The sequence below is a fragment of the Trachinotus anak genome, unplaced genomic scaffold, assembly GCF_046630095.1.
Source record: "Trachinotus anak isolate AG129_WGS33_773 ecotype Australia unplaced genomic scaffold, CSIRO_AGI_Tana_v1 ptg000010l, whole genome shotgun sequence".
Lineage (NCBI taxonomy): Eukaryota > Metazoa > Chordata > Actinopteri > Carangiformes > Carangidae > Trachinotus > Trachinotus anak.
In genome coordinates this window covers 28,406,640-28,422,698 of record NW_027273861.1, presented here as the reverse complement: position 1 = coordinate 28,422,698, position 16,059 = coordinate 28,406,640, and the positions used below count along the sequence as shown (strand labels likewise).

Here is a 16,059-nt window from a genome sequence, read left to right as displayed (position 1 = left end):
TTCAGCAGAAACATCACCATCAGCACCATCAACACCCTGCCCCGGCCTGTTGTTGTTGCCCCGGCTGGTGGCAAAACCCACCTCACAGCCTAATGAGTGTGAGTGTGAAGGGATCAGGGAGACACACACACACACACACACACACACACACTGTTGTTATCACTGGTTGTGTGTCGATAAACCCACCCTGAGTGTCCTGCGGTCTGCCGCTGATTAAACCAACCAGAACCCCGGTCTCTCCACAGATGTGTCCACATGAAGAGAACATGAATACAGATCCACCGGAGTCCATTATTTAAAATGTAATAAAATGTGATTGTAATTAGTAACTTTAAGCAAACTAACCTGCTGCCTGGGGCCACCAGGGGCCCCCAGCTGTGCAAGTCATGCTTCACTGTTTCTCCAAAAACTCTTTTTCCTTGTTTTGCTTCAGTTGATACTTTTGACATCATCATGCAAAGTGTCTTAAAAGGGTTTAACGAGCATGTGGAGATAAATGTCTCAGCTCGGAGAAATGTGTCATTAAAGTCTATCCTCGTCTCTGTTGCTGGTTTATAAAGCTCTGGCTGGTCTCACATTGGCATGAACCCTCCAGACCCTCAGCTCTCCTGGTTGTGGCCTTTTAATTAAACCCAAAGTCAGAACGAAAAGCCCACAGTGAGGCATCTTTTCTTTACTGTGCTCCACGTCTCCGTGAAAACCTGAGGGCAGCAGCAAGTGTTGCTATTTTTAAAAGCAAACTCAAGACCTACGTTTTTAGTCAGGTTGAATCTTATTTATTTATTTATCTATTTATTTATGCATTTAAGCTGTTTTACTGGGAAGTCCTTTTATTCCATGTTTATTTCCTGGATTGTTCTGGATCCTTTTAATACTCTACTTTTATGTCTGGTTATTTGTTTTATTTCTACTTTTATTGTCTGGTTTTACTTACTTCCAAACATCTCCTCTCTTTTAGCATCTTTATCACACCATCTTTATCTTTGCTTTCCAATCTTTGTTTTTATTGCTTTTATTCTGTAATTACATTGTCTGTATGGAAAGTGCTGTACAAATAAAGTCTCATTGATTGATTGATTGATTGATTGATGCATGTTTCCCACTCATTGTACAACAGGTTTAATCTGAATTAAATGAAGTCATTTTATAATTTCCCGGCTGAGGGACCTGATATTGTGGGTGCACACATAAAGACATAATTATAAGTTGCTGTTTACAAAAATTACCCAAATAAAATCCTGATTGTTTTAGTTGTCTGTGATGAAGAAGATGCACGAATTTATATTTTTATATAAAAAATGAATGAAATTACTGCTGTACATGTGATGTGAAAGCTGTCAGTCAAACTAACAAACCCACAGATATTTATCACCACGTCTGCAGCTCCACAGGATGGTTTTTAAGCCTCTTTTAGCTCCTAGTTTTGGTTTTTGCAGCATATTTCCTGTCTGGTTCAATCTCTTTAGTCATCAGACTGATTATTGGAGGTTTATTGATAATCATTAAATCAGCTGGTCTAAAGAGGTGCTTGACCTCGAGTCATGATTTCATATAACGGGTCATCTGCACTGAGGTTCATCTCGGTGGGCTGACAGTGGTCTGTGCAGCGTCCAGCAGCAGCTGCAGATTTGCTGCTCACAGTCACAGGTGTGTGATTCTCGGGTACTTTACAGAGGCCAATCAGAGATGGAGGAGCGACGGGACTCTTCCCTCCATCAACTGACTCTGAAAAGTCCCGATTTCATCTGAGCAGGTGGTGCAAGAGAAACTGAGAGTCATTTTTTTCAGAGTTAAGTGTTTGTAAAGTGTAGTTTCTCTTTCAGAGTGTTATGAATGTGAAAATCCCTTAAGCTGGAGATATGTTGGTTGTAAAGTCGAGGTTTCAGATCCGTAGATGGAAGAAAAGGAGGACGAGAAATGAATAAAGGCTGAGTGACTTTTTAGAGTCTTCAAGGAGTCTTGAGAAAACAATTGAGGGGTCAACCTCAAAATTCAGATTTTATTTGTAAAACACTGGAAACTTCTGCTGCTTCAGGCCTTTAAGATGCTTCACATAGGAAGGAAAGTTACTCTTTGGTCAAACTGCTCACAACTATAACAAGTCCTGACCTATGATGAAGGGTCATAAGGAGACTCAAAACTCAAAAATGTTTGTGTTTAAAATGCTTCCAGGAACTTTTCTCTGAATCTGCAAAGCACAGAGTTGCTCCAGGCGTCAGACAAATGTAGGAAATGTAGAAACGGTTGAATATTTCAAAGTGAATTCAAGTGGAAGGAAAAGAAGAAAGTCTCAAAATGAAAGTAAAGTGAACTTCTAAACTCTCCACGTCCACCTCACTGTTGGTACTGAAGTGTTGGTTAGTTTGGTTGGGGGGGGGGGGGGGGGGGGGGGGGTGAAGGAATGAAGAGAGTTGGATGGTGGAGGTGATTTGGAGGGGGGGTTGAGAGGGGGGGGTTCATGTGTTCAGATGGCAGGAGTCGACTCTGGGCTCCGAGCTGCCATAGACATCCCGTAGCTTCCAGCCCCCTGATCTGGGAAAAGAACACTTGATGCCATCAAAGGGACGCGGATTGAATCCAGATGTGCCTCTCTCGTTCTTTCCATGTATTTAATGAAGGCACAGGGATAGAGTAGACTTTTTCATCATTAGTTTTCCCCCCAGATTCTCTTTTCCTGCCTACAAGTCCATTCCGGTGCCAGCTAGAGCAAAAAAGAAAAAGGAAAAAAAAAAAGGCCTCCCCGTGTCTCAGACTCACAGTCTTCTCCTGCAGGGGCCCCCGCTCTTTGTTCAGAGCTCGATGTGAAAGTGGCCTGTTTGCTCCGGCTGCTACAGTTTGTCTGTGGCGAATGGAAACGTCCAAACATCTCTGGGAGGAAAACGCCATCCTGCAGAGCTGCATGTTGAAAGCAAGAGGCCGAGGTGCTGAACGTCCACATCAGGATGACGAGTTCCGTTCGTGCATCTCTTAGAAATGCAGTTTTGTGTGTTTTGTGTTGATTTAAACTGTCATTTCTATTACTGCTGTCGAGTTAATTATAGAAGAACAAATGTTGAGCAAAGTGCTTTACAGACAGATGAGGATTAGAAACAGATCAATCAGTAAATGGATTATAGCCAATGGACTGATAATGACAGTCGAGGGTGTTAAACAGTGTTTTGTGTATATTAACAGATCATTTCAAAGGTTCACAGTTAAAGGCAAAAAAATAAAGTAAAATCATGTCAGTGTGAGAATCATCTCAGTCAAAAGAAACAACTGCTGAAGACTTTCACTTCCCAAATCCCACTGGACCAACATCCTGGTCCGAATCCAACCCCCCACCCCCAACAGCTCCTATGTTCCTCTTCACTGTGATAAAGGCTGAAACAATATTACAAGAAAAACTTTAACAGGGAAAAAAGGGAGAAAAACATCATGAAGATGTTAAAAAAAAACAATAATCAATGCGTGAGAATGAAATCTGCTTCAGTTCTGCTTAAAACCTGCATCGTGTCAAAGTGTCACAAACTCAGCGTCATGTACTATAACTGAAGTCTGCTGCAAATATCGAGCTCATATAAATATATGAATCATTTCAGTCTTTGCATTTTCAAAATAAAGCTCACACACACATAAGACACCTGGAAATCACGACAGTAAGGATGTCTGACACATCTGACACTGATTTTTAAGATAAAAGTTTATAGTAAAGAAGTGTTATAATTATGTCATAATTACAAGAATAATGTATGAATTAATTAAACTATACATTGAATAGAAGGAGTTAAGCATCAGCACATCAGTACTGGTTTGTTGTGTCCATCAGAGTTAAATGAAACCGTCTGGATGTGTGTGTTTGCAGATTTTTTGCAACATTTAAACCCATTCTTCAGGAGGCAGTGTTGTATTTTACTGTGTTTAATACCTAAATCTAAAAACGTGTCAGTCTGACAGGCAGGGTCTGGGCTCATATTTAACTCGGATAAAGTGCATCACATAAAGCTTAAAGACTCAGATACAGTATTAAACTGCACAACAGGAATGATCATAAATTAACACAAAGCTCCACTAAATTGGTTTTGTGAGTCTGAAGTGGAACGTGATCACAGAGTCATGAAACTCCACACTCTAACTCATGTCAGGACTGAAAGCCTGAACAGGGATAATTAGGGTCTGTGCTGGTTTGTAGTCTGGTCCGGCATCGGGGAGTCGGTGGGTGGTAGCTGAACCCGCAGGAACCTGCTGGACCTCTGAGGTGAGGTGTAAATCTTAATGAGCAGAAGTCAGCGGGCAGGTGAGAGCTCAGTGTTTTTCTGTCTTTATACAGGAAATGTTTTTACATTAAAGCAGGTGATGGAGGCTTCACTGTGGCATTTTAGCTTCGGCCAGAGAAGAAATGGGCGAGGAAAGGACTGAAAAAGCACATCTGAGATACTTGGGGAAACGCTGATTGAGGTTCATTGATTTTGTCTTGAAGGATAAATGATAAATGATGAATAACCTGAAATGTGTGTGGCTGTCCCCTGCACATATGCACACACAAAAATTACGTATTTATTGTCCTTTTTTTTGGAGCTACTTTACAGATTTAGATTTACTTTAAAACATATGAGTTTATGAGACATGAAGCTTTGTTGTAGATTTAATTAAAATGTAGCCGCAACATTGAAATGAAGATCAGTTATAATAATTAATGTTATACTAACATTTGACTCTGAATGTACAGGCTTCTTCCTTCACACCTGTCAATCAAAGACTTCATGTGTTTTGTCTCTACTGATTCTGCATTAGCTCAGTCCCTGTGTGCAGCCCTGGCCCCGGGCTGAGGATGATGAGGATGATGATGATGATGACGGTCCTGCCGCCGCCGCTGTCCAGTGACCCCTGGTGCTGATTGGAGTAGCGCTTTGGCCCCTGTCCTGTTTTATTTCCCTAATTGGAAGTAACTGGCCTCCTTGTTGACTCTTTACATCCTGTGCATATGTTGCAGACACGCCCCCCCCCCCCCCCCCCACCCCCCCCCCCCCCACCCCCAGCCTCCCCGCCCCCCCCCCCGCCTGATTGCCGCGGCTGCAGCGGGGTTTCTGATCGCACCGACCCCCCGCCGCTGAGCTGCGGGCCCCTCGCCCAGACCCGGAGCTGATGGCAGCTCTCGGAGGCTGCAGGACCAGGACCGGAGCCGCTCCACCAGCCAACAGCCTCACAACGTCAACTGCAGAACCGGTCGGGCTGCCTCAGATGTCTGGCCTGCAGCTACTAAGGTTCTTAAACTTGCAAAAAAGTGCGTGAAATGACGCACATCCCTTACTTTTCACATTAAACTGATTATATAGGCCACACTGTGCAGAAACATTCATACGCATTTATGTATGTATATATATATATATATATATATATATTACAGGTTACTTTGATCTGGAGTATTAGCACATCACCACTTATGAACTAATGCACCGGTTTATTGCTCGTTCTGTGCATTTGTTTGTCTTCAGGCTACATCAATATACTTTACACCGTTTGCACTGTTACATGTTAAAATGCATTTTATGCAAAGACAATAAAGTTGAATTGAACAGATTTAAACACAGTTTTTAAGGTAACGTTGTCGTGTGACTTTCAAACGCTCTTGTGCCACTGCAACATTTCTCTCCCTCATCTCAAATATATTTAAGAAAATTCTTGTGTGTCCAAACTTAATTTGCAAATAAATCTGATTCTGACATTTTTCACCGGAAAAATAATCCACTCATTTTTTACAAGTGCTTAATAAAAAAAGAAGCAATTTAATAAAAAATAATAATAATAATAGAAACTATATATATATATAAATTGTTGGCTATTTGGTGTAAATGTGTGTTTCAATCTTGAATTAGTGATTTATGCTTCAGCATCCATATAGAAAATCTAAAACTGATTATGTATCTTGTGTCTATAATTCGGAGACACGGGGTTTCCGCCCCACCAGGTTAGAAAAAGTTCATCTCACTGCTGGTTGGAAAAAAGGCCGTAAACTGCCTCATTGTCGTGCAGCTGAAAACAAACGGTTTGATTTCAGTGTCAGTGAGAAGTTGATTGTTCTGGGAGATACAAGATTTTCCCGGCAGAGCCCTGAGCCGGGCCCGCGCTCTGATTGGCCCTCCGCGGCCAGACTGATGTGAGCGCTGCGCTCTCAGTGACTGTGGCCCCCAGTGAGTGAGCGCTGGTCTTCTTATAGGAACTGTGTGTGTGTGTGTGTGTGTGTGTGTGTCTCCTCTTTGTGTTTTACGACCGGTTGTGTTTCTATTGTTGCAGGCGGCTCACACTGTTGTAACTGTAAACGGTCTGTGGTGTTCCGACATAAAAAAGGCAAATCTGCTCCTGATTAAAACGAGTTTACAGAGCAAGTGGCCGTGTGAAATTAATTCAGCCGCGCTGATTCTCATTATTACAGCCCGCTCGGGGAGGCGGAACCACACCGCAGCCAGGGGCCACTTCCAGCTGATCATCAGGACACAGGCTCCGTAAATAAATCCGTTAATTTGTAGTTTTTCCTGTTTGGGGTTTGGTTCAGATTGGCTGCTCATGTGGTGAAGGGCTGCTTCATTTTATATTCAAAGCTCAACTTTTTTTTCAGCATTTATGAGCATTTAAAAAAATTATTATGTCACATTTTCTTCATCTGCATTCCCTTGTGCAACAACTGACTTGTTTTCTAGCAGTTATTCACGCAGTCGATTCAAAAACCAAACTCATTAGAATTTCTTTCAACTTTTCGTTGCAATGGTCCAGTTTTTTCTAATTAATCTATTTTGAATCAACCTGTAGATTCTTATGGGGAATTAAGTTAGTGAAGCTTGAAGAGGGAGTGAGGTTTGGTCAGTTATTCTACAGCTAAATTCATCTGGACAAAATGGTGTTAATTGCCAAAACAAATTAGGCCCAATTAAAAGAGGAGGGGGTGGGGGGGGGGGGGGGGGGGGCAATATTAAACCCACCCTGCGGGATTTAAAAAAAAAGAAAATCACATTAGAAACGGTTCGTTTTGACAGATTCCATTGTTTTCTCTGGAGTTGAAGCTCAGCGCGTCCAGATGCTCCGAGTTTGAGAAAAACTTGATTTGGTTTTTTGTGTTGTCGGTTTTGTCTCGTTGGCTCTCGGACTGCTCGGGTTTCAGGGTCTCTCTCGACCTGTCGGGGGACGCCAGCGCCGCATAAATCACACTTTACTGTATAAACCCTGCGCTCTCTGAAGCACGGCCCAGCGCCCAACACACACACACACACACACACACACACACACACACACACACACACACACACACACACACACACTCTCACACACTCTCACACACGCAGAATGTATTTCCAGTTGTAGAAGCGATTTCTGCAGTTTGAAGCCCGGCTGGACGCTTTAATCTCCGCAGCCTGTATCTTCTCATTTTTCTTTGTCGTAATCCAGAGCACATTTCTTTTCTCAAGCACCCCCTCCCCCCCTGCCCCCCCGAGGAGTTCTCTCCAAAGATCATGACAATTGTTATTATTCCCATTTTAAACTGGAGCAGTGAAGTGATTCATGGGAAGACGTGAGGAAAAAAAAAACATCCGCACACTCAGTTTGCAAAAGTTCAAGCTGCAGAAACTGAGCATTTGCACATAAATCTCCATTTAAACAGACTGATTGGTTTTATTATATCAAGAGAAAATTGCGTCAGTGGAGGAAGAAACACTCAGACTTTATTTAAAATATACTCAAGTTAAAGACCTGCATTTATCCCTCCATCAGTAGAAATGGCCTCTTTCATATTGTTGTACAGCTACATTACAAGCTAGAGGACTGATTATTGATATTAACATGTAATCAGCATTTTCAAGATGTAACCAGTGGAGGTGGAGCTCATTTTAATTACTTTATAAACCCTCAGTCTGAGAATATTATAATAATATTTATTAATATTTATGTCATATTTTACTCCACTGGAAGATTTTTTCACTTTAAAGAACAAAAAAAAAAAACAAAACAAGATTTTTATGACTCAAAAGTGATTGATGTGTATCTTTAATTATGCAACAGTGCATAGAATGCATATTTTAGAAGAATCTTATAAATGTTAAGTATAAAGCTCAATATTTCCCTCTGAAATTTAATGAAGCACAAGCAGAAAATAGCAGAATAAATAAATTAAAATACTTCCGGAAAGTAGAAGAAACTTAAAACTGTAACTGAGTAAATGTACGTAATCACATCCCACCAGTGGTGATGACATAGTTCAGTTTGTTTTACCTGAATATATTTCGAGTTGGGATAATGGGAGCTGAAATCTGCTCCTGAGGACTTCAAACGTTGACCTTGGGGGTCTCAGCGGGGACAGGCGGAGACGGTGGTCACTCTCGCCCTGTGAGCTTCCACCTCCCGACTAATTAAAAGAGCTGCTTTTACGGCCTCTCCTTCCAGCTGGCCAGATGTGACCGGAGCGCTGTAAAATCTCAAAGCAGTTTACAGAAACACTTACTGCACTTTAAAAACGACTTGAAAAAGTGATGGGAGTCCCAGAGTGCACCCCCCCCCCCCACTCACACCCAGAGTGAATACTTTCCAGAACCACAAGCTTCGATTCTGCAAATAACTTATCATCTAAGTGCTGAAAACGATGAAGTGAGGAAAAAATACACAAGAGAAAAAAGTGCTCTTTAAAAGTTTATTTTAGTAAAATATCACCCTGGAGTGTGTATCGAAATATCACCTTTTTAAATATTTACCCCCTTTTAAATATCCTTTTTGTACGCATCAGTCGAACTAACAAATCAGACTTTGGTCAGACACACACACACACACACATACATATATATATATAGTGTTTAACATTAGATTATTGTCATACATTATTCCCGACATATTGTTGCGTGTGCAGAGAAAGAAAGTGAAGTGTAAGTCTGCAGAAACACATGCAGCTGAAAGCATCTGTACATACATTAACAGATATCATCTTACCATCCAGGAGGCCCGCTGCTCCTCAGCTGCACTGACAACACCAGAATTAGCTTTGTGAAACACGAGCCCAGCGCCAGCTAACATGTTCATCTACAACACATAAGACAGGAGGGTTGACGTTTAGAACAGAACCGGATTAATGCTCAGCTCTGTCCTCGTGAAACAGAGACTTTCATCCAGGAAGTAAACAGGACCCATCTTCCATCTTGCCAAAGAAAAAAAAAGAGACAACAATCAAAAACAGTCATCATCTGAATTCAACCTTTGCTCAGAGAGATAATTCACATGGGTTGTAAAACCACATGTTTGGAAGAAGAGCTCTCTGTGGAAGCACATATATATGAAAAGAGCGATTGAGGATAATGGCTGCAAGATATTCCTCAGATTTGTTCTGCAGCTGAACATGATTGTGACTGGTCCTGCTGGGACACACAGAGGGCTGGGGACTGTGGAAGATCTTCACTACAGATACCAAAATAATGCTTCCTTTAAATATCTCAAAACCCTTTCTTTAATTCGAACAAAAGAAAAGTTCTGAAATGTTAACCGCTGTCTAAATCCAAGCAGCCTCTCATATTAAAATACGGTCTTAAATTGGCACTATTTTGATTTAAATCAGGAAATGTGTGATCAAAGAAGAAATCCAAAGTTTGAAAACAGCCAGACTGTTTGCTTCTACAGACCAACTCAACGTTCTAGGAATTATGTATTATATATGCACTGACATGCAAAGTCAAATACAATTTAAAAGAGACGTGATGTCATCTGGATTATTATTTTTTACAGCCCAGGATCCATAGGAACTACGGCCATATTCTAACTTATGATTTACATTCACGGCCAATGCTGAACGTAGTTTGTCCGATATCCAGCATCTTTCTATGAAACCAGAACCACAATCTTTCCCTCCTCTCAAGGTGTCTTAGTGGCCTAAACTGAACCCTACATTAAGCATAATTCATTTTCCATAACCACAATCTTTCTAGAAGCTTAACTATATTGTTGTCACCACATGCAGATATTGTACAAAGCAGGATTTTTTTTTAACTGGATGTAATCCAGGATTTTGCAGAATCATCCGACAGAGACTGTCAGGTGACAGGGTTGTTTTGTTTTTTAAATGAACAGAGAAGAGAAACTTTTTTTTTTTTTTTTTTTTAAATAAGCAGATCAGCAAAGTTGCAAACTTTCATCCAGAACTTATCTTATAAAGATCTCACAACTTATTTGAGCTGTTTAACTACAACATGTGCTTATTGCAAGTAAAGCATCATTTCATGGTTCTGTTCAAGTACTTGATTAAGGTGAAGGAAAACTGCTCATCTTGGTTTAATATTGAAAAATGTACCAGTGACACAAGACAAAGTGCTTTTGTCGCTTCAAATCTCAGTTGATACACAGGACCTGAACCTGGTCTCTGAGTTAAAGTCCTGTTTTTAGATGGGGTTGGATGAACTCTCAGATTCAATACCCAGCCCTGGACTTCCAGCATACCTGCAGGTCAGAGACCGGTCATCTCGCTGACAGTATTATTGTTAGTGTTTTACATTGATTCCTACAGTGCAGAATATGTGATAATGTCCAGGTATTTTACAGAACAGGTGACGAATGATTGTCTCTCCTCTGTGAGCATCAGGAGGCCACGGTCCCACTCTGAACACCATTTTCTAGTGTTTTACAGTCTTGTTCAGTCTTTGCTGGTTCAATCATCGGAACGTCACCTCCCCTCTCCTCCTTCACACCCTCTTCCTCTGTGGGTTTACAGTCTTTGGTTGATTGCACAGCTCCCTCCTGATTCTGCACCGAGCCGTTTCCCTCCTTCCTGTCTCTCTGCATCTCTGCACAATTTCTCCTCTTCTCTTCCTCCTCCTCCTGTTTTTGCCTCTCCAGCTCCTCCTCAGTGGCCTGAAGCTGCAGCTGTTGCATCAGCTCCTCCAGTTTGTGGGCTTTGCGCAGCTCATTCTGCTGGATGATGGCGCAGAGGTGCTCCGTCAGCTGCTCCTTCACCTCCGTCTTCTTGTGCAGGTCCAGCTTGGCCACCACATACTCGGCCTCTGCCTTCTCGTACCGCTTTCTGTGTGTGACAAAATAGCAGAAAATAACCAGAGAAAACGTGAACAGTTTGTCGTACTTTGCATTAGACTGTACTGAAACCTAAGTTTTACTTTCCTCAATAACTAACCACTTTGGTGTCAGTACGAGTGTTTCATTTCATTCAGAATATTTGCTGCAACATATCCAAGTACTCCCGTCTGCATTCCTTCAGTGTTCACAATCAGCACTATGACCAAATATGCTGAGGACATTATGAAATGTATTCATCTGTTCATACCTGCTTTTTGTCAAAATGCAACCACTTATGAGCACATGAGGTCAGAATTCTGCACAAGAGCAATCATCTGACAAATTTAATTGAGATAATTTACTACACAGACACTGGATGAATCCATTGAGGAACTGGAAGTCCAGCAGAAAATCAACTGTTTACATGTTGGATAATCAATACATTGTTTAAAACATTCATCAAGAATAATGTTAAATCTTTTTTTGGTTCCAGCCTCTAAAATTTTCTTTGTTTTATATCTTTTTTTAATTGAATGTCTTTCAGTTTTGCACAGACAAGAAAGAAAGAAGTTAAAGTGGCTCTGAGAACTTGCATTGAGCATTTATCTGTATTTTCTGTGCAGTTAATTAAAAAAATTGGAAATGGTAATAATGGGTAGGTGTAGCCCTAGTTGGGCTTGGAAGTTGGACACATGTTGGCTGAAATGTTTCTGTAGCACCGAGGATCGAGCACCAACAGTTTACAGTGAATTCCTGAAAAGAATCTGATTTAACAATAACTGATCAAATAAAATTCAACATTTGAGAAGTTTTGTTAAATATAAAACATGTTTTTTTTGTAAAAAAAACATATTTTTGTTTCTCAAAAATGAGGTATGTCAATTGGAGATAGAAATATATTGTGTTGGCACTTGAAGTGAATATTTTTGAAGCAAGCCCTGCTGAGGACAGATGAGTCCTCCCACAGTGTCTGAATACAAAAACATTGTTTTAATTGTGAAGAACAGAAACACCACACGCTGTTTGGAAACACTGTGGTAACAAACCAGATGATGTCAAACTTTTCTCCCTGTCAGGGTCTTATGTTGTACCTCACCGCAAATCTCAGCAACTGATTCAATCAACACAACCATAACAGAGTGCTGTGTAATGAGTGTGTGAAGGTCATGTCCATTTCCCGTTACACAAACATCTGTAATGAAGAGTATTCATGACATGGAGCTAATCCCACCACACAACAGGCTGCACAGAGAAACCACTGGTCCCTTCAAGTGAACTGTGGAAAATTAATATCATGATTCAAGATGCAGGATTAATTAATGCTGCATTAATCTGTTTATGCTGGAGCAGAGCTGCAGACAGTGTTGGCTGAAGGAGGTTACGAGCATGACCAGAGTTGGATGAGTACTGGAAAGCAGCTGCAGGGGGCAGTGTTTCTAGGGTTTAAAAGGAGACAGTCAGTCTACTGAATATTACCTGGTGATTTTACCTGGTGAGTTTATTTATTTATTTTTTTTAAATAAAATAATGGCTTCTTGGGGATCAGTGACAGAGAGAAGCTGTGTCTATTAAAACCAGCAAAACAGGGAGCCTCTCTTAATTATTATAGATACTGTTCACAAGTTCACTACATATAATCATCAAACGAGCGGCTGCCTGTGGATACACGTCTGGTTGCCTTTTTATTATTCATTAGTGAAACATAACAGGAGTTCAGGAGAAGCCTGTCTCTCACACTTTGGGACATTTGGCCAAACGAAGACTTTTAAATTCTTATTTCACACTAAAACAGACGTTTTTCAATCAAGACATCTTGACATGGCTCAGTTCCATCAACTGTCCCTGTAAGCCATGGCGGAGAGGCAGCATGCAGGACACCAGGACCCTGGGAGTAGCTAAATGGAATTCAGTGGTTTCTAACGTTATCAATCACACCTGTGCCTTTCCTGTTATTCCAGGCCAAAATGTCTGCTGTATGAAAGGACTATTGTACATGCTGGCTCAGTGTCACAGCTTACTGGGACACTTAAACAAAGCTGAGCCATTGCTACTGTTATTAGTAACAGCTGTGACAACACAGAATGTCTGCTGTGAAACAGGTCCATCAGGAGTTTACAGCCAGAGGAGACAGGTGTTTGGGATTTGGCCGACTGGACCTGAACTGAATCAGCGTGTCCAGTGATTTCCTCTCCTGCGTGTTAAGTATACACAGATACAGTGTCTCAAGCAATAGTGTTTATCTGTCAGCAATCACAGGCACTTCTTCATTAAATACACTGCGTCTAATTCATTTTTAGTTCCTCATGCTGTGTCCCTCTACCTTGCAGCACTGTAGTCCCAGCTGGCTTGTTCTATCCTTCCTCTCAGGATGCCGATATCATTGGACACCATGTCATCCAGGGCCTGCAGCTCTTTCTGGATTCTCTTCAGCTTCACAGCCTCCGCCTGAGTCTGTTTGGACCTGTGGAGAATAACAATTCTTTTGCTCAATCTTGGTCTCTTTTTCCTAGTTTTGACCATCATTCCCATCTGTAAATATATCATGTTGCTGACCACAGAACTCAGCCATCTGTACTTACTTCTCAGCAATTGTTTTTGCCAGCAGGGCTTTCTTGCGCTTATTCCTCTCTTCGATTACTTTTTGCTCTTGCTGCAGTTGCTCCAGACGTGTTTTTTCCCGTCTATGATCAGAGACAAAAGAGAATTTAACAAAGAAAAAAAAGAAGCATTTAAAATTTAAGAAGACAAAAATTTAAAAACACTGACACAACAAAAAAAAGAACAAATGTCTACTTTAAAGGCAGTTTGATTAAAAGCTCACAACATTATATCACAACCAATAACATTTACTGTATAAAGGAAAAGTGCAACATGGTCCTCAAATTTGCAACGTGCCGACCTCAACATGTACCACACATAAAAGATGCAAGCCTCTGAAGAATATCCAACCATATCTCTGCATATCTATCACAAAACTTTCAACTCAGAAATTAAGGTCACCTATAATAAATTTTAATATCCACAAATCCCTGCTTCACTGTCAGCTTTCCTGTCACTAATATGATTTGCTGTCTAAGTTACATGTCATCATATTTGCTCTGTATGCTCTATAATCACATCTGCAACCATCTTTTCATTCATTCAAGTTAGACCTTGTTTTGCTATTGACCAGTCGGGGACAGTGGGAGTTGAAGTGTGATGTTTGTTTCTGTTTCATGTTAAAGAACATGACCTGCCATTGTGAGAACATTGACACTGATTACTGCTCTATGATTCAGTCACACAGTGCATCATAAGGGGCGAAAAAGTCATATAAGTCTGCATTCTGTCAAAAAACATCTAATGATAAAATGTCTGTCTCAGGCAAACGCTATGTTTAAATCCAATATTTTAAGAGACCACACTGACAGCTGCAACCACCGAGAAGGAAGGGCAGAGTGCAGCTGCAGATTATAGACATGTGTAAGATCTGACGAACACCTTTTGATAACGCAACCCATTGTTAGTTAACATTTTGATTCACCCCCTGAGATCTGCTGTGGTAACACTTACTGACAAGATCACAGAGTAATCTACACTTTAACACAATGGCCTAAGCCTGTACATGAAAACAGTGTTAAGATGAAAGGGAGAACAACAGCTGGAGGCAGGACACCAACAGCTGTTATTGCCCCTAAACTGAGGCAGGAACATTAGTCATAGACATTAGTGTCATGTGCAAAGCAGCCTTCATGTACTTTAACGACAAGCTGAACCTGTGCGGTGTGTATGATAACAGATCCATACTAACAGTTCCACCTCTTGTTTCTCCAGCTCTTTGATCGCCGGGGTCTGCTCGTCTACAGCCGTGTGGTGGTTTTCCTTCGGCTTCACCTCGCTGTGCTTCGGCTGCACTTCCAGTCTGACGGCCGGAGGTCGTGTTGGAGCTGCGGGCTGAGGCTCTGCCTTCGGCTGCGGCGGCGGCTTGGTGAGTTGCTGCTCCGGTGGAAGGCCAGGAGACCCGGCTCCTGCATTTTTCTGAGCGGCGAGCTGAAGGGCCCTCTCCCGCTGTAACTGCTGCCGACTCCGGTTGGGCGGAGCCGGCTTCCGACCGCGGGCTGAAGCTGCGGGACCCGCTGAGTCTGAAAATACATGCGCACAAAATTAATACCAAAGAGTTTTACAGAAAAGAAATGTAAATGTTGATGAAAAGTGGCCAACCGCTGTGGAAGCCGAAGCGGAGTCAGATGCTAACTTGCCCGGCTAACGTTAGCAGTAAGAAACGTTACCTTTCTGCTGCATCTTCCGCAGCTCCTCGTCAGAAAAACCGGCCCAGCCGCTCATTTTACCCCGTCACACCTAAAGTACCCCAGACAAGCCACCAAAACACTGCATACAGCAAATGTTCTGACTACTGACTGAAGATAATACTCATTTTAAAGATAAAAATATACAAACACAGTCTATGAAGTTCGAAACGCCACCGCCATCTTTGTTTATTAATGCCACGTCAAGGACCCCAGAAAGACCGGTGAAGTAGAAGTTGCAGATGTCGCCTGAATAGAAATAGGAAAAAAACAAACAAAACAAATACTAATGAAATAAAAACGCATGGATACATTTTTTTTTATTCTTATAGCGTTACAGATATTTTAAATATATTTCGTTTTTTATTTTATGCACATTAACAAATAAACATGACTTTAAAGAATACACGTTTGTACGGGCCTTTTGCTTATAGGTAGCCTACAAGTATGCATGAACTAAATTTCAGTATTTCTGAGCCAGTTGAAGCTTTATGGTTTATATTGTGGGTTTTGATATTTAATCAAATGAAATCAGATAACACTCTTAAGAACTGTCAATTGTTCATAATGGAATTTGCTCCTGGCCTGCACATTGACTACAATAGGCTTTTAATAATTTCTAAAGAGAAAAAAAAACAACAAACAAACAAAAAAAAAAAAAAAAACACACAGCTGATGCTTAAACTTATTCAGATAATTCAGTGTGTTCATTTCATTTTCCTTCAAGTTTCCACTAATTTCTCGTCCACTGCTTCATACA

The 16,059-nt window shown here is 41.2% G+C and overlaps 1 protein-coding gene across 1 annotated transcript; it reads right to left on the bottom strand.

Moving 5' to 3' along the window:
- Positions 1–10,259: 10,259 nt before the first annotated feature.
- gorab (golgin, rab6-interacting) lies at positions 10,260–15,508 on the bottom strand. Its single transcript, XM_071486582.1, has 5 exons — positions 15,282–15,508; positions 14,804–15,134; positions 13,593–13,694; positions 13,334–13,474; positions 10,260–11,023 (listed from the first exon to the last, which is right to left on the bottom strand). Exons 1-5 carry the CDS (start codon positions 15,334–15,336, stop codon positions 10,582–10,584), a joined length of 1,071 nt encoding a protein of 356 aa, XP_071342683.1. The 5' UTR covers positions 15,337–15,508; the 3' UTR covers positions 10,260–10,581.
- Positions 15,509–16,059: the final 551 nt, after the last annotated feature.

Bases quoted from the DNA above. Each gene is read 5' to 3' on its own strand.
- gorab (XM_071486582.1), bottom strand. From the start codon at position 15,336: ATGAGCGGCTGGGCCGGTTTTTCTGACGAGGAGCTGCGGAAGATGCAG. The intron at 13,695-14,803 runs GTTAGTATGGAT...CTCTGATCATAG, and splicing joins GAGAAACAAGAGGTGGAACT to ACGGGAAAAAACACGTCTGG. The intron at 13,475-13,592 runs GTAAGTACAGAT...TATTCTCCACAG, and splicing joins GCAAAAACAATTGCTGAGAA to GTCCAAACAGACTCAGGCGG.